An 18,441-nucleotide genomic window follows, 5' to 3' on the forward strand; every position below is an offset into this window, starting at 1 on the left:
TGCCGGGTCATATTCCCCCCTTTATTCTTCTCAAGCCTACCATGCAACTGATTAAAGATTTGGCTTGCAAGGTACATCAACACAGCTTTGCTTTAGAGGAAGGAAGGAGTATTTTAAGGACAATGTGCATCACAGCAGCTACTCCATTCCCATTGAAATTTACATATTAGGCCCATAAACTTCATTCATGTCAAGGCTTTCTAAGGGCGTACATAATATGTTAAAGTTATCGTTTTGTCAGCTATCTTTTCAATGATCAAATATCTCACTCCCTCTGTTATTGAAGTGAAATAAATGTTGGACTTTGGATAATTGGAAAAGGGCGCATATTTCATCACGGTAGCCATGGACTATGACCCAACAGTGACGTCTCAATACTTACCCAACTAAACAGGATTCACCTTTCACCTACACATCCATGTCACTCACAAATACTCTATAGGTTAAAGGGATCATGGACAGGATATCATTGACAAAGCACTTCCTCTGCATTACTAATGTAAACGGAGAAATAACACAGTGTGAATGATCATGTGAACTCCATAATGCACAAACGTTATCTTTTCTTTTGATGGTGAATAAGAAACAGGACAAACGTTTTGCATAAGCAGCAGTGTTCACTTTTGCTTTTTTTAAGCCGCTTTAAATTTGTAAAATTTTGTTTGTCAATAATCAGAACAAGCTTTCATAATCAAAGCTCCATGAGCGGATCCAAAAGTGGATACACTGAATTCTTACACAATATAAAACATTCAAAGCAAAAACAAAAATCTTGCATAATGCTGCAAAAGCAACATCAGGTTGTGAACCCTGTGTAAATACTGATATAAATCTGGTTCCCGGCAAAGTTAGGCTTTGATGTAAAAAGAATTGAAATCCAGCCACATTTCCAGTTAGCTTTGGACACCCAAACTTGGACTTGTTGAACCGTTTTTTGGGGTCGCAACGTTGAACTTCTACCTAGTTTTTCCTTTTTTCTTTGGAATAAGGACACACAACCGAGTGTGCAACAATCGTTCTATATCATCAATATCTAGTTTTTCTCCTGTTATCCGATAATGCTTCTAATCAGAGTACTTACTCCCTTTGAAAGTTAAGTTAAGTTTTATGAGGGTTCAACAGGGGACTTTTATTGGCAACGCCTCTTTCCGTTTGTTGTGTGTGTGGGCTCTGTAAGTGAGTACGTGTCTTTGTAGCTCGGTGTGTGTATGTGTGTTCTGTCATCGGTTTGACCCTCCACGTGTTGACTGTTTACACAGGCAGACTCTCTGATAACAAGGACCTATAAGTCGGATGAGAGGAGAAGTCCCTCTGCAGACCCCTGATCCTCAGGTAATGGCTAGCCACTTCTTCACATATTGATCTTATTCTTGTCTCCTTTGTTAGACAGATAAGGGAATGTTTGGAAAAGGAATTAGAAATGTATTATTCCTAAAATGTTTTTAGTCATTTGTTTGTTCTGATGTTTAATACGTATGTAATAATTTTTCTTCTGTCCCTATACAGACAGTTAAAAATGCATCTAAAAGTTGTGATCTTCGCCTTGTCATTCTTGGCAGCATCAGGTATACACTGTTCCTCAAATACTGTTAAATTGCCTTTATTTTGCATTTGTATATATTTTTTTAGGTATGTTTTTTCCTTTATCTGCAGCATACCCACTCACACCAGAGGAGGCAACTCGGAAAGCCAACCAGGCTCATGACAAGACAGAACCTATTAAGGATGACGAGTAAGTTGACTAAACTAGGCACTGTAAACTGGTTAAAGACCCCAAATACATCGGTGTCCATACACTCAGGTGAAATGGAAAATACCTAAAGAGAAGAAACATCAAAACACTGTCTAATAAAGTGCTTTTTGTGCCTCTTCGCTCAGTAACATCTACAAGACCAACATCGACAGTAGTGACCTTTACGGCCGAGATGACCTCACCAAGAACCCCGTGGCAGAAGAGATGCAACGCAAACTCAACATGGAGTCGGAGCGCCTGCGCATCCGTCTGCGCCAGGAGCTGGCCGAGCTACGAGAGAGGTTGTCCCCATCTCCGGCCCACCCTAGCTCCGCTCTGGCCAGCATGAGGGAGCGTTTGGCTCCTCTCACCCAGCAGCTCCAGAGCTCCCTCAGCAGCAACACCAAAGATTTGTGCGGCCAGCTGAGCCTCTATCTGCAGGGCCTGGAGACGGCAGAGGAGCAGGCAGAGGCCAATCCGGCTCTGTACCAGGAAGCCTTCCAGTGGGTGAGCCAAACAATGGAGCACAGCAGCGCCAAGGTGGCCGCCGTCATTGACGACTTCCACGCTAAAACCGTCGAGATGATCGACCGTCTGAAAGAGATCAGCGGCGGTGAGCAAGAGGCAGCCGAGTCGGAGCATTGGCTGGAAATCAGTTCCAGGTTGGGACAGGAAGTGGGTTTGCTGAGAATGGAGGCGCAAGAGAGGACAGGGGCTCTCAAATCTGAGCTTGCCGCTCTGCTGGGAACGTCCCGCCTTTGTAAGGCGGACGTCACAGACAGCATGGAGCGGTTCTGCGAAAATGCGGCCCTGCAGAGCCAAGTTTTCGACGTCCGAATGGAGAGGCTGTTTCAGGGGCTTGAGGAGGAGTCGGAGGTCCAGGGAGCCTACGGTCTGTCTCCTGTTTCTTCTTCCTCCTTGCAGGGGGATTTCACAGTCAAACTCTCTGCTCTCATCCAGGACATTATGCACTCAGTGCAGTGAGACAACTGTACATTCTTCGCACAAAGCTAACAATAAAAAAGTGAATAATTCCATTCACATCCATGCATTTGGTCAACTGTTTGCTATTATAAAATAAGTAGGCTGTAAATATTCATTGTTTGCTTTAGATTTATGTCCTTTGTTTACAGCGCATGTTATATCAACCACAACCAATCAGATTTCAAACTTTATTTTGAATATGAAAAAAAAAAATCTGACTTCTATATATATATATACTGCAGAGAATACAGTATGTACATTCTGTTGAAAACTATACATATGTGTATACTGTGTAACTGTTTATTAAAATTATTGTTTTTTAAATGCCCAAGTTCATGTGTCGTTTTTGTATATAGTTCAGGTGTGACTGTTCCATCATACACAATAAATGATTGCAGATACAGCACAGAGGTGCTTAGCGTGTATAATAAATTGTCCCGTGATTACTACATTTACTACACTACAAAACGAATTCAAATTTCACCTTCACCAATAAACATATAATATACCATTATAATATCTTATGAGGCAAAGCTAATTGGCCAATTGACCGATCAGTTAAAGGCATGGGGCAATCCTCCCGCCCAATAAAACTTCTTCAGGGCGAACCAGCCAGCCAGAACCAGCAAAGCAGCAGCAGCCGATCCGAACACCAACCCCACGACCAGAGCCGCCACTTTCACCTCGTCCCTCTCTGATGCCACGTCACTACCTGATGCATGCAGGGAGGGGGGTTATTCAAGAAGGCTTTTTGTGTTGTCTTCCCAGGTCCTCCAAGATATACAAATGTATTTATAATGATGAATTAGATCACAATATACTCACTGTAAGCAGCTGCATTTGGCCTGTCTTTAGATGGGGAAGAGGAGTAAGTCAGAGAAAAAGTTAACTTTTCATTCTGGTTCACACAGTATATTTTGTTACATACACAGTATGTTTTTGGTTTCTTACCTTCTACGGCAGCAGTGTAAAGCGGTCCAACTGTAACAGTGGCAGATTCGCTGCTTTCTTCTCCAAAAGGACTCACAGAGCGTTTTCTTCTCTTTCCACAGGCCTGAAAAATAACACACATTCAGTTGGGTGAGATCTATGTTATATGAGGAAAAACGTCATGCTCAAGTGTAGGAGAATATCATAAATCACAATGTCCAAGATATCAGGGTCAGTTATGTAATAAGACCAATAATACCTCTTAGTACATCCACAAATGTCTTAATGTAATGTTTTGAGTAGATGTCTTTGTATCAGATCGAGTCTTTCACTGTGACGTTGTCTGCTCAACATTGTGTGTAATTTTAAAAGGGTAGGTTAAATACACAGTGATATATGTATCATCATACAATACAACTCCCGGTCTAAGGAATATTATCATTGGGGAACCTTTGAAAGTTGTTTAATTTGCATTTCATTCTCTAAATTGTGCACTTACAGACAGGAGCTCCTGACATTTGGTGGGCTCACACAGCCTCATTATGCAGTGCAGATAGATGCTGGACACATCCTGGCTGCGGTGCTGGACAAAGCGGAAGGCCTCAAAGTTAAACCAGGCAACATTTGAAAGGCCGTTGCTTGTCACAGACGTCCTTGGGTCCACTGAACACCTAGCGGAGAGCAGAAATATTTGGATGCCATCTACATTTGTAATGTTAAGCGATGATAAGTGACATTTTTTCCCCATGTAAAAAGATAAACTATCGAAGTGTGTGTTTAAGTGTGTGTTTATACCCTGTGAAGAAGTTGTGCTGCTCAGTCTGCGACACGTTGTAAGCAGTGGGAGTGCCAAAGCAGTGGTCCAGCAGTACATGGAAACTGAAATCAGTGGGCCAATGATTTACTGTTTGCAGCAAGAACTTTTGATGTCAATATTTGTTGAATGCACTTATTGTACGTCGCTTTGGATAAAAGCGTCAGCTAAATGACATGTAATGTAATGTATTTGTTTTTTGATGAGAAGAATTCACTATAAACATCGACTCATCCCAATGCTAATTACTTACTTTCCTGTGAGGTTAACAGCCTTGACCTCTACATAGATCTTGGTGCGTAGTTCAAGTCCTGTGGAAGGCACCACTAACGGGTAGGCATGGTCAGAGTCCTGGAGAAAGAGGAAATCAGACATACTTTACTATAGAGCGGTTTCCATTGACTGATTTTACCCTAAAAGAACTAAATGCACACTTACATTATAGACGCTCATTCTTAGGGTATCAATGAACGTTCCACTGTTATTGCTGGAGGCCACTGAAACTGAGGAGCTTATAAATGATGGAAAGAAAGTTTTTGTCAGTTGTTGTTGCCAAACAAAAGGCAATGGAGTGCAAGCACACACACATCGTAAAGATGATCAATGAGGGGCTTGACATTGGACATCATCATAACATCAAACAACCTTCATTGCATATGTATATATGACAATAACACCCAAAAAGTTAAAGGTATTTTTTTAAGATTGATGTAGAATACGCATATAGTTCTGTTAAAGTTACATTAATATTGACATGTATACAGAGGGAATATCTAGCAGGTAGCACCGTAACCATGTTGATGTAAGTCCTAACTGATGTTTGGTTCAGTCCCTATGCAACTGCACCTCCTGCACTTTCTATATGCGGGGCCTCTGATAGTGTATATCAAAGATATCCCCTCTGGGCATTGCAGGATTTCTTTAAAAGGAACTTCCTGTTACTCACGCCACAATCTGTGTGTTGTTGATCAGGTACTCCAGCGGGTAGCGGCAGGAGAAGTGATAGTAGAGGTCTGTGGAGTAGCTGATCAACCCCTGGTCGGATCCGGGTGTGTCAATGAACCCGGTGATGATCGCTGCCTGGATACTTAGGAAGCTACTGAATGGACCTGTGGGGTCCGGTATCTCATCCACAATCTGAACAACACAACAAAACAACCATTGCAAGAAATCCCTCTATACAGCCACAATACCCCAAAAGAAGTGTTGTTAGTACGCATAGTCCCATCACTGGAACTATGCGTACGTTAATTCTCCTCTAGACACGTCCTGACCTGCAGAGATTGGCGGCAGGGGTTCTCCTGACTGTGGTTAACGGGGAGCTGGTAACGGATGACTGGAGGGTCTACACTGTTGTCCATCGAGCCTTGGCACTCTGAAGCATTGTGGTTTCCGTTCAGAGCGAGGTCTGTGATGCTGAAGCCTGCCCACTGAGCTGTGCACAGGTTGATCTCCAAATTAATGGTTCTGGCGCCACAGACGACTGTCACGTCCGAATTGTCTGTAAGAGAAGGGAAGGGAAAATACTTGACGGTTTTTGATGGTGCAGAACAAAAAGAGAATCAGTTGATGTTGAAAGAGGAAAATATACATTACATTGACAACCATTGTGAAAAGGTTATTTTCACAACTTTTACTTCTCACAAACTACATTCTGCACTGAATTTTTCAGAAATACTCATACTGAAGCAAACCATGCGGCTCGGTGATAGTTTGACACACCTGGGATTCTTTCGTACTGAGACGAGCAGTTGTAGACACACAGAGCTGGATGCAGGAGCCCAACCAGCAGAGGGAGGCAAAGATGGAGAATCATGCTGTTCTGATGATGCTGGAAGTCCAGGGATGAATACAAAACAATAAAAACGCCAAAATTATACAAAAAAACAATATATTAGCTATTTATCAAAGTAGATTTAAGCTGCTAATCCTAAAAATATAAAGTTTAAAATCAATTAATTTTGGATAGAGGCCTACGAGGCCGTGTTTACCCTTGCTGCTACCTGGTGTCTTGTGTTGTGCAGTGTGGCTTTTATAGCAACATCCAACCATAGAGGCATGACACTCGAGCGCTTCTTTCAAGCGGTTTTCGGTCACTTTACATACAGACAGTTTCTCCCCGTTTCCACCATGACATTCAACCACTGACATCCGACAGTGAACCCTGCCGGGAGCAAGCACCTACGCCCAGCAGATGTACCTGTCAGCGAGATTTGACATAGATCTCTTGGGTTGACAATAACAACTGCTTCAGGTTTATTTTCATCAGAAATGAACAGTTAAGATGACAGTTATGTTGTTATTGCGTTAAGGTTCAAAGTTATGTTTAAAAAAACATCCAGGCAACCCTTCCAAAAATCCTGCAGGTGCTTGGTCAGAATGACAGGTATATTGCATGGTATTTGTAGAGTAGCTTCCATAAAATGCTCAAATGAATTTGATTTCATTGTATAAATTTGGATGAAACTTGAATTCTTAATGAATATTGATGCACAAAAGATGTAGAATAGAAATTGTCTTTAGTAGGAACGCTGTAGTTAGATACACTAGATGGCAAGAGCGCTGTGGTAGTTATTAATGTAACCATCTGGGGGTTTTCTCAAAAAAAAAAAGGTATAATGGTTACTGACACATAATCACATTGGAAAACAATGAAAACGGCGGCCCAAGGCAAGAGCCACATTTAGTTGTGGGAGAAAGAGGATACACTGGGAAGCATCTAGTGCTGCACTCTGTGGGCATGTCACAGTAAAGATCGTTAGCCAATGAATCGTCAGTGTGTGAATGTCGTCTGTCCACTCACACAGCAAATATGTTAAAAAACAACTGCAACTCTCAAAAGTTGCAGAGGATTTTTTCATTTGATAGCAATAATTTGCTAGAAACATTTATTCTTTAATCATATGAAAAATGAATCAGTCACTGATTAATGCAAGCAAAGCATCACTTAAAAGAATCTCCACTAAAACACAAAAGTCCTGCCTTTAAAAATAGATTTAAATTCGATTGTCTGAGTAAAAGTATTTTCAAGTACCATAGTAAAGATATAGTTAAATTATTATGTCCCTTGCTACCAAGGGACATAATACATCTATTGCATTCATGGAGCATTAATTATCTACGAAATGCTCTGGGGTAGAAGTATGTAAGAGAAGAGAAATAAAGCAAATATATTCAATACCCCAAAATTGTACCAAAGTACAGTACTTGAGTTAAAGTGGCGAGCGATGTCATTGGGCAGCAATATATTAATTTTAAATTCCAATGGATTTGCTACTCGGCCTCCCTCCGTCGGTAGTTTGGTGTCATCTGCTGGCAAGAACTAGACATCAAATACTTGTTGTTCTTTGTCTGAAATGCTGTGAGTCACCAGCTGTGAGACACAACTTCCTCCAGACAGCATATTGACAGTTCTAACAACTAAGTACCTTTAAATCCACACACATTTCGACTTCTACTATTTTAGCCTAAACAAATTAGGGTCTCACAAATATGAATATAAAAAGCAGCAATGTTGCTGTCAACAACTAATTCCTCTCAACCAAAGCAGCCAACTAGTCAGCTTTTGGGTTTTATGGGAGACAATTCAGTCTGACGATTTTGCTGGATTTAACTTTCTCATCTTTCTCTTGTTAATATTCTTATTCTAATTATTTTTCATATTATTTAAGAGTAGTCTTCATAACTGCTCCAGACTTTCAGTAACTAACAGACTATATTCTGGAAATGAAGAAGCAATATCTGGAATCAAAACCAAAGGAATGGACAGGAAGTATAATCATCTAAAAAAAGGTCATTTCCTCTTCCTCTGCTGCATGTTTTTCTATTTTAGTCTCTTCCTCTCTATCTCTCTATATCCCAATCTCACTTTCTGCCCTGCTCACAAAATGGTGTTTTCAGTTGAATTTGACTTTAATTTAACATGCATCATTCAAGTTTGTAAAGTCTTGTCTTTTCTGTTTTCTGCTTTCTTGCTTTATTACAGGCAGCACTCAACCACTATGTGTGTGTGCGTGTGTGTCTGTGTGAGTTGTGGAAAAAGAATGAGAGATTCCTCATTCTTTACTTTATTACAGGAGCCATGATGCACAGTGTTAGCACAAAGAACTCGATTCATCCCATTATGATGTAATCACTACACATGAAATGGGATTTCGCTGATTCCATGAAGGACACAGACACACAAATGCATCCCTCAGTGTTTTGAGTTTACATGTAGGAAACAATAGCTAAACCTCGGTCTATCTCTTGTGTGTTTTCCCCCCATTCAGACAGGCGCCATATGCACGCCTCCACCAGATGACCCACTTCGCACCGGACTGCCTCCACCCGCAGTTCATCGCAGGCTTCTAAACGTCTCTAAAGTCTAAAACTCGTGCGCAGGCAACCCGCTCTCGGGACTAATCGTGCATCTCAACCGGGGGAACATGTAGACATGGATTTCATCAAGCTGTTTGGCGCCGTTATCGCCTTCTGCTTCCACCCGGGATCCGCGTCTAAAGTCAACGGTAAGAGTTTGACTGCGGAGGAAACACAACAACGTCGAGAACTTTTAAGACTCTGACGAAGCGATACAATCTTATATGTTTTTATTAAAGGCGAGACTCTTACGCGTCTTTGTTTGTGTCGAGATCTTATTTTTTATTTTTTTTAATAAGATTTGAACATCGGCATTGATCGCTCGGCGGGGCTTTGCCTTTTTACGGCACATTTAATTATAAATGTCGTTTTAGTGCACGAGGCTGATACCAGAAGTAAGGTTTTATAAAGCCCGGAGCAGACAGTGCACGTGACGTTACGTTGCTTTAATTATAAACAGGCTGCAGTCACACAGCGCCACGCGATTTGCTGGCAAATGAGCATCAACGGGCTGTTTGCGAGTCAGACCCCTGATGGGAAGTCCAGTTCCCTAGTTTACTTTTCCCAACTTTAAGGCTATAGTACAATAAATATAATACCAGGCAATGTAATATTATAACTGACTTCTTCACCATTATACAGCAAATCGGCGCCCTGATTGTTAAATTTGCTCTATTTTTCTATTGGAAGGTAGATAGGTAGGTAAAAGATAAAGGCAGGCATCGGTCTGCCTGCCTTTATCTTTGCATCGGTCAATCTTCGTTCCTACCCTCACCTATGGTCATGAAGGATGGGTCATGACCGAAAGAACTAGGTCACGGGTACAAGCGGCCAAAATGGGTTTCCTTAGGAGAGTGGCTGGCGTCTCCCTTAGAGATAGGGTGAGAAGCTCAGCCATTCGTGAGGATCTCGGAGTAGAGCCGCTGCTCCTTTGCGTTGAAAGGAGCCAGTTGAGGTGGTTTGGGCATCTGGTGAGGATGCCCCCTGGGCGCCTACCTAGGGAGGTGTTCCAGGCATGGCCAGCTGGGAAGAGGCCCCGGAGAAGACCCAGGACTAGGTGGAGAGATTATATCTCTGCACTGGCCTGGGAACGCCTTGGGATCCCCCAGTCAGAGCTGGTAGATGATGCCCGGGAAAAGGAAGTTTGGGGTCCCCTGCTGGAGCTGTTGCCCCCCACGACCCGACCCCGGATAAGCGGCTAAAGCTGGATAGATAGATGGACCAATCCAGCAAAAAAATAAACATAGAAATAAATGTTATATGCTGTCATACATATACCATGTCATACGTTTACCAATTCGGTAACACGTGGGAAGACTTTGGCAAAAAAAAAAAATATTTGTCTGTAATGCTTCAGGTTGTAAATAGTCAAACAAAAACAAAACTTCACTTATCATCTTGTTATCTCCCTGTTGTTGTCCAGGCCAAAGGATCTGTCGCCGCGGGACAGAGCGCCCTTGCTACACGGTGTCCTACGTCCAGGACACCAGGCGGCGGCTGACCTTTGACGACGCCAGGCAGGCCTGCCGGTCGGATGGAGGCGACTTGCTCAGCATTGAAACAGAAAGTGAGCAGAGACTGATGGAGAGGTTCATTCAACAGCTGCAGCCCGGAGACGGAGACTTCTGGATCGGGCTGCGCCGCAGCCCGCGGCTCGACAGGGCAGGGACCGCAACCCCAGGCTGCCCATCGCAGTACTATTGGCTGGATGGAAGCAAGGCCAAGTTCAGGTCTTTATCCATTTAGAAAAGATTAAACTGTGCATGTGTGGGAGTAGTGGAATGTTGGCAGTTGGCTAGAATTTAGATAAATTAAAATTTAGGTAAAAACTGTGCATGCAATAAGGTAAGTTGTCTGATTTCAATGCAGTACGAGTCTAAACTTGAGCATCTAATTTTCTGTAGGAACTGGCTTTGGGATGAGCCATCGTGTGGTGTTGAAATGTGTGTGGTTCTGTACCACCAGCCGTCTGCACCACCCGACGAAGAAGGTCGTTTCCTTTTCCACTGGAACGATGACAAATGTAACTCCAAGAACAACTTTGTCTGCAAATATCCAAAAGGTGAGCCAGTAGATCACAGACACTGTGTTGTTGTACCTGGCTGTGCAGTGCTTGATCGTTGGTACTTATGGTTGTATTTTGAATCCACAAATTCTGATTATTGTCGTCCAAAAATTAATTAAACTGGGCGCATGAGCAAAACAAGTAAGATGCTATGATTTAATGTTAGGTTTGAAGTTATTGGATGGAAAGCAGTTGTTTAATATTTGCGCAGATCAGATGAGCCATTTATTGCCACATATATTACACATTTGTCTTGATGATTGATGCAATATAAGAATAAAATAGAATAAATTAAGACAAAGTAAAATGAGATAAAATATTCAATATTCAATATAAATAGATAAGATAAGTATGGTTAAACACGTATGTATGTTTCCATACATTGAGCATTGTTGTTGAACAGAGTGAAGTAACATTTCTTCCATAATTTTTCAAGGAATGGCTGAATTAACTTTTTTTCTTTGGCAGAAAAACAACCTGTATTTACTAAGAAAGGGAACGAGGCACATACAGGTAAAACATGTACTTGACTACCCTGCAAATACTGTGTGTGTTACCGTATGTAAGTAAATAGTAAATCAAGAAAGGTCAGACTAAACTATTGGAGACTTTTAATGTCAACTTTCCTTCTGTGTAAATGAATTAGACATCTATGTTATATAATACAGGGGACATATCATGCTTCATACATGTGTAGCACCCCCAAACTTCTATAGAAGATGGCAACTATGGGGTTTCTCATCCCATAAGTCGTTCAAATGACTGACCCAAGACCACGCATTGCCTTTAAATAAGTTCTAAGAGTTTACTGGTCCCGCAGCTCGGGTGCGGTGCTGCCTCCCAAATCCCAATCCTTGACAGAGCAAAAATTTAAGATTAAAATATAGTCCGACTCACAGTTCAATTGTCCAATGCATAGAAAAACCCTGGGAAGGTGACAACCACAGGATAACGCGCTTGTCCGATGTCACGCCATCAGCCCCGGAGGTCCATTCACTCCCCACACAATCACCCAAACCACTCAGCATTTACAGACAAGATACGTTAAACTCCGCTACACGTCAGCTCTTTCCTCGTGTCTCCCAGACCTTCCAGCTTACGCTTTCCCCACGGCATCTTTTCTTGTTCTGAAAAAAAAACGCCCCGTCTATCCTCTCCTCCAGGTGAGAGCAATGACACCAATCGTACCCCTTTAATCTTTGTTGAATTATGGTACCGGGTTATTTCATCTAATTTGTTATGATCAGAACGTCTGGCATTTCCTCCTACGGCTACACATGTGTTTTGGGTTTTGCTTTATGACAAAAAAAGCCATACCTTTTCTGGATGGCTGGTAAGAAAATAGTTTATAGTTTAATTAAGCCAAATGTACATGTAACCAAATCATCTTTCATCAAAAACATTATGCTTTTGATACTCAAAGTATACTCTCGCTCTCATTTCTTTCTTTCAATCATAACTGATTATGGAAATTGGTTTTCTGATTGCTTTCAGTTCCATCTGTAAGGCCGAATGGGTTCTCAACCACAGAGAGTGACGGGAGGACGAAAATGGGACTACCTGAGTCATCAGGTAAGAAAAGAAAAGAAAAGTTCAAATTGAACCCTAAAGTTCTATCAACCAATGATTTGAGTTGTGACATAACCATAACTATTCAATGATTCAGGCCTCTGTCATATTAAGGGTTGTTTTATTCTCTGCAGTATCACTCTCAGACAACAACCTGCATGTTTCCTACATCCTCTATGCAACTATTCCGGCTCTGCTGCTGCTGCTGTTTGCAGCTGCTGGGTTTTTCTGCTACAAACAGCATTCTAAGAGGTAAAGGAAGAGCATGCAATGTAATATGTAATATTTTAAGAACTACTATTACATAGATAATGTCCTATTTTGCAGGACCTTATTGTTTTTTTTAGAAGATTTTAAATATACTTTAAAAATGTATTTATTAAATATTTATCTCCTAATACAACACATGGAAACAACTTTGTTTTGGCCAATGTGAGGTATTTCTTGTGCACGCATTTCCTATTTGACTTATTTACTGCTTGTATCTTTGGTCTTGAAATTGTTTTTTTTTCTTACTTCATTTGACGTCATAACTTTCATTGTCAGGAGGAAAACAGAAACAGAAAACTGCCCGAGCCGATCAAAAACAGCTTCACCGTATGCCGTGCAAGGACCGTACGCCTTTAGTGACATTGCCAAACTGCCCCACACTGCTCCGGTCAGCAGCATGCCGGCAGACATGATGACGAAGTACTTCTGCACTCCTTCCCAGGACTCTCAGTGTGACGATTATGAGAATGTGACATGCATGGACAGAGAGAGTGGCTTTGTGACCAACGACATCTATGAGACCTGCAGAGCTCAGAACCGGCAGGCTGGTTGGGTGGAAAACGAGATCTATGGATAACGCTGTTGATGCTAAACTCATCGCTGTGGGTGTCCGTCAGCTTTTAGCCAGATATTAAATGTGATGCAGCTAGACAGGGGAACACCATGTTCTCCATCCCTTTCTTCCTGCACACCCTATTGGTTAATGGTATTGTGCAGAATTTCTTAATACATGGCTGTGTCGGCATGGACTTCCAATTATTTGGAATATAACCTGTGTACCTTCAGTCTGGCCTCCTCAGCATCAAGCAGCAAAAGCTGCAACTCTTGCTTAAAAATGCTTAAAAGCAGGGTCACCTGTTCTTCCCAGAACCCCACAAATAGAGAGTTCTCAAATTGTCGAGGGAATCGTGAAACTCAGTATGGCTTATTTTGGATTCAAGAGAACTAAACGAGTTATATAAAAATGTAATATATGTCAAACCCTTAATAATAAGAAGTCTGTATAGTCATGCTGGCAGCTATGAGAGACAGCAGTATTTGGCTGAATGCTAATGTCAGCATGCTAACATGCTCACAAAGGCCAATGAAAACATGGTGATCTTGAGCATGCATTATATTTACCATATTCACAACCACAGTTTTGTTTATTAGCATGATAACAATTGCCAAAACTTAGGGGAATATTATTAGTATTGCAGATATTTGGTTTCAAGTATTAAACATGTGTTTAAACCAGGTGGAGTAAGTAAGGGGATCCAATCCAATTGGTGTTAAAAAAAACTTACCTCAAAACCACAAACGCCACCAAATTTGGTGGCGTTTGTGGTTTTGCGGTAAGTTTTTTTTGCTGTTTTTTTTGCTCACATTACGTTGATATGAACTTTCCTGAATGCTAACTCTGATATATTAGGTAACTCCTCTGCAGCACAAAGGCTTCGGTTTCATTGAGGCGTTAACTAATTCAAATAAGCATTACTGATTCAGGTCAGGTAAGCGTGCAGCAGTGCTGCTATAAATGGCATAGTGGATTTACCTTTTAACCCTGAGAATTAGTTTTGAGAACCCGCAAGGTTACTCATCATGTAAACAATCCGAAACAAAACAGCCATTTCCCAAACACCACTAGATATTATGAGAAAAAGGGGCAAAAGAAAATCCTGTTGTCTCTCCTCAGCAGTGGACTTGTCCTATTCAGGAATGATTCTCACCCTTTCTCTAAACCTTACTGTCAGCCAAATGTAAGGCTTCCTGTTTGGACTCTGATGTCAGAGAACAGGACTGTACATGCGGAAACCCTGATGACCGAGCTCTGCTGACCCCAGGGAACCTCAAAGCGGTGGCCTTTCTCCTGATCCACCTGGGGAAACTTAATCCTTCCACTCAACTGACAGTACGGAGACTTTTCAGGAGTCACTACTTGTGAATGTGTCATGGATTATTTCAACCGTGTTTGCTTGTAAAAGCACATGCGCACTTTGTACATCTGTAAAATAATCATAGATATAAATTGCGGAACAGAAATGTTATTTCTGAGCGTCCCAGTCTTCAAAAGACACAGCGAGCCCTGTAAGGAGAGGCTGAGTGTGTTCTTGGAGAATGTTGGACAGGAAATGCCCAAAGCACATCTGGAACTCTTACATTCAGGAAGTCTATGCGTGACAACGGAGGCCTTTGGAGCGCTGCTCGCTTAGTAATCCATTGCTTAACTGACGCTGCATGAGCTGAACAGAACAACTACTTTGTGTGCTGAATCTAAAAACATAGCAGGTTCTTTGTGTGTCAAATAAAGTTTGATTTCAAGATGTTGTGGTTGCATTCCTAATTTAATCACATGGCTATATTCAAATGTATTTGTAGAAGAGCTTAGGTGAATTTCTATGTGACTGGATGTGCGTCAATGAAAAACGCCAATTGCTAAGAACAAAATTCACGGTGGGATCAGTATGTGCAGCCTTGTGTCAATTTTCTCTGTTTTCCAACAGATGGCGCTGTTAAGAAGCTGACCAGTGTCTTTGTTGCTGAAGAAATGTGTAGTTTCACATAAGGTTCTGCTATATCACACTATATAATGTCATATATGATAATATATAGGTTACGTAATGGCAGCTCCGCTTTCTTTATGGATCATATCACTGAAAGCAGACGTGCTGGGAGGTGGATGGTTCTTTTAAACGTTCAATAGCCTACATATATATTTTTTCAAATATATTTCCATTCTTATGGAGCATATTACTGCATGCAAGTAAAATGGGCAGTTTGGGGCTGATTTTAAATAAATGTAACCTTGTTCCTCGGTGTTTGTCACTCGCAGCCCACTGAGCCCTTATTAAACCCCTGCAGGAGGGAACTTCAGAGTTACCTATGCGTGCAATCAAGCAGGACGGGCAGGCAAACAGATTTCAGAATAGCAATTTTACCGGTTGACGTAAGAGGTGGGTCTGGTCGTCCTGGCAACCAATTGGCACTGGAGTGTGGGGCGGCCTCGTGGCCCCGCCCCCTGTACAAATACCCCTATGGCTTTGACGTCAATACACGTCAACCAGAGGAACACGATGCCTCTTTCCGAGTCAACTCGCGTGCTCGACAGCCGATAGAGGCACCTCGGCCCGAAAGATTATAGCGCTATTGTACAGACCGAGCGTGGTGTGACAGCCCCGCCGCCGACGAACCCCTACTCCCCGGGTTCAGCAAATGGCCTGCTTCGCGTCGCCGCGCTGACGGGGGGAGGGAGAGAGAGCCGTCAAGCTGGCCGGGCGACACCGAAATCAACTTTGTCTGTTTTTAATGGACACGCTTCGAGCGGCGGCGGCGGGCGGTTTGTTTCCCTTTCGTCGTTATCTGTAGCTGCTGTTGCAAGCCCCAGCGTGAGCCCCACGGTGTGTCTCCCCCCCCGACTACCACCACCACCCTCGCCCCCTCCCTTGCTCGTCCGGCTTACCCTTGCACTCTTCCACAACCCGGTCCCATTAAGAACAGCATGGTCATGGCCGAGAGTGCGCAGAAACCGCTGATCCGGGGTCCCGTCCGGGTGGGCTTCTACGACATCGAGCGCACCTTAGGAAAGGGCAATTTTGCCGTGGTGAAGCTGGCTCGACACCGAATAACCAAGACCGAGGTGAGTGTGTTCGACGGGCTGGTTAGCTTAACTTAGGCTATACTCTCTCCGGCTGAGTTACGTAACTTTTATCGCACGAGTTTTGACAACCCCCCCCCCCCCCCCCCTGCCGCCCCCCAATTCACGGCGGACACCGAGATGCTGCCCGCCTCGCGCACGAGCAGAAACTTGGGATCCGGGTTAACGGGTTAGAACTTTCCTCGGGCCACTCGGGGGCTCCGGAGCGAGCAACAGCTGGTGTGTGTTGAATACCTGCAGGTACAGGAGCAATGTCCTCCCCTCCTGACCCCCCCCCCCCCCCCTTAGCCAACATCACTGCCAGGAAGAGGTCTGACCACCAGTGCTGCTGGGAAACACAAACTGTAAATACGCTTTCCTTTTTTTTCTTTGCGGCAGAGCATCATCGTACACCTGCACTGGACGGACCGGACTCTTAAAACTCCGGGCTGCTGTTTATGTCGCTGTATTGTGAGCATGCATGCAGCGTGGGTCATTCGTCCTCGTTGTGTAATCCAAATAATGATTTGATCTTGTGGTTTATTGTGCCAACAGCGCGAGAGCTGTTGTGGGGAGGATGTGCCAGCCAGAGCTCTGTAATTGGGGAAGCAAAGTCTTGTTTTGCATGCAGGCATGCATGCAGACAGCAATTCCCTGACACTGCACTGGGAGGGTGGGGGGGGGTGGTCACTCAGTTTGGAGAAGGTTGGATATGTGCAAACACCGAACACTCCGGCGATGAGCACAGAAGGAACAGGGCTCTGATCTGTCCGACGGGCTTTATGTCAGCGCTCCACAGACAGGCGATTCATGACCGGTACCACTGAGTGCCGGGCCCCTCTGTTGTAATGCCAGAGAGGACATGTAAAGAGTGTCCAGTCTGTGTGTGTGTGTGTGTGTGTGTGTGTGTGTGTGTGTGTGTGTGTGTGTGTGTGTGTGTGTGTGTGTGTGTGTGTGTGTGTGTGTGTGTGTGTGTGTGTGTGTGTGTGTGTGTGTGTGTGGAGAAATAGAGAGACTGTTGGGAAAACACAGTTGCACACTTTGATCTTTGACCCTTACGGGGGCCTCCAACTGTCAGTCGTCGAACAGGAGCAATCACGCTGTGTTGCAAATGGATAACGCAGTCGGTAAATTCCTCTTAAGACTTGTTGTGGTGGTCTCGCCAGATAATCTGCAACTGTGTCACAGCTCTGAATGCAGGTTTTCATTTTTAGCTAAACAAGACACCATGTGATTTCACTAAGTGGCTGCACCTCTCCGTCTGCTCGCGTGGCCTCTGGGTTGAAAAAAAACAAACAACAGGCATTCCACCTTGTTGGGTAGAGGTCACGTTTGTTTAAGTGGCCACGGTCCGCTGGATCAACTTCATGTGATGCCATCTGCCTTGTGAAATTTGCCCGGCGCAAAAGAGATGTTAACCTGGAATGTGTGTGGGGGTGTGTATGTGTGCTTAATGACACACATGAAACCACAGATCTGATGTGACTTCTGTGTGCATATTTCTAGACAGGTACTTCTAGACAGGTGTATCTGTGTGCATAGCCTACTTTTTCTACTGCGTGTTTTACTGACCTTTTCCTCCCATTATGTACATACTGCAGCCCGAGGGTTCACGTAGTGCCGGTTCATTCCCCTGGGGGTCCTGCCTGTGAGCTCGGTGTGCCGTACTTTTGTCCTGTCCAGCCCTTCTGCTCTCATTACTTAATGTATGAAATAGACGCCCCCGTAACTCATTGACCTCAAATGACCTTGTTGAAGCAGACCATTCAAGGATTCTCATGTTGTGTGCGTGTGCGCGTACTTATAAGCATTGTTGACAATGTAATCACTTGGTTGTCTATGATTTTCTTTTGCTTAGCCTGTAATCCAGCGGGCTAGCGATTTAAAATGGTATGCCCCGGAGGTCTCGACGTGCAGCTGGAGCGCCATTAAAAGATTTAGAGTTCTTCACCGGATGTGATGACACAATGCACACCTGTTTGCTCTGTGCGTAGGGGGGTGATAATGGAGGTTTCAGTGTATTAAAGCACCCAGAGTGGTAACTCCAAATATGCCAAATAGAATTAAACTAGGCCGGTTGGATTGAGTTGTCCGACTTTGATTAA

At 43.3% G+C, this 18,441-nt stretch overlaps 4 protein-coding genes across 4 annotated transcripts in view; 3 read left to right on the plus strand and 1 right to left on the minus strand.

Annotated features, from left to right (window-relative positions):
* The first annotated feature begins 70 nt into the window (after positions 1 to 70).
* On the plus strand, positions 71 to 3,040 carry LOC120817700 (uncharacterized). Its single transcript, XM_040174164.2, has 4 exons — positions 71 to 1,332; positions 1,507 to 1,565; positions 1,654 to 1,732; positions 1,879 to 3,040. Exons 2-4 carry the CDS (start codon positions 1,517 to 1,519, stop codon positions 2,714 to 2,716), a joined length of 966 nt encoding a protein of 321 aa, XP_040030098.2. The 5' UTR covers positions 71 to 1,332; positions 1,507 to 1,516; the 3' UTR covers positions 2,717 to 3,040.
* On the minus strand, positions 2,893 to 6,408 carry LOC120817684 (zona pellucida-like domain-containing protein 1). Its single transcript, XM_040174140.2, has 10 exons — positions 6,183 to 6,408; positions 5,735 to 5,961; positions 5,407 to 5,597; positions 4,899 to 4,971; positions 4,714 to 4,811; positions 4,442 to 4,525; positions 4,146 to 4,317; positions 3,668 to 3,770; positions 3,542 to 3,565; positions 2,893 to 3,428 (listed from the first exon to the last, which is right to left on the minus strand). Exons 1-10 carry the CDS (start codon positions 6,274 to 6,276, stop codon positions 3,271 to 3,273), a joined length of 1,224 nt encoding a protein of 407 aa, XP_040030074.2. The 5' UTR covers positions 6,277 to 6,408; the 3' UTR covers positions 2,893 to 3,270.
* Positions 6,409 to 8,293: 1,885 nt separating this feature from the next.
* laynb (layilin b) lies at positions 8,294 to 15,026 on the plus strand. Its single transcript, XM_040174152.2, has 7 exons — positions 8,294 to 8,968; positions 10,243 to 10,549; positions 10,724 to 10,881; positions 11,353 to 11,397; positions 12,379 to 12,456; positions 12,588 to 12,705; positions 13,000 to 15,026. Exons 1-7 carry the CDS (start codon positions 8,896 to 8,898, stop codon positions 13,298 to 13,300), a joined length of 1,080 nt encoding a protein of 359 aa, XP_040030086.1. The 5' UTR covers positions 8,294 to 8,895; the 3' UTR covers positions 13,301 to 15,026.
* Positions 15,027 to 15,664: 638 nt separating this feature from the next.
* The window catches only part of sik2b (salt-inducible kinase 2b), a 37,950-nt gene continuing 35,173 nt past the window's right edge, over positions 15,665 to 18,441 (plus strand). The window contains exon 1 of the mRNA XM_040174127.2: positions 15,665 to 16,339. Coding sequence (XP_040030061.2) covers positions 16,202 to 16,339 — 138 coding nt within the window. The 5' untranslated portion in view covers positions 15,665 to 16,201. The remainder of the gene's footprint in view (positions 16,340 to 18,441) is intronic.

This window comes from Gasterosteus aculeatus, chromosome 1, assembly GCF_964276395.1.
Source record: "Gasterosteus aculeatus chromosome 1, fGasAcu3.hap1.1, whole genome shotgun sequence".
In the NCBI taxonomy this organism is placed as follows: Eukaryota; Metazoa; Chordata; class Actinopteri; order Perciformes; family Gasterosteidae; genus Gasterosteus; species Gasterosteus aculeatus.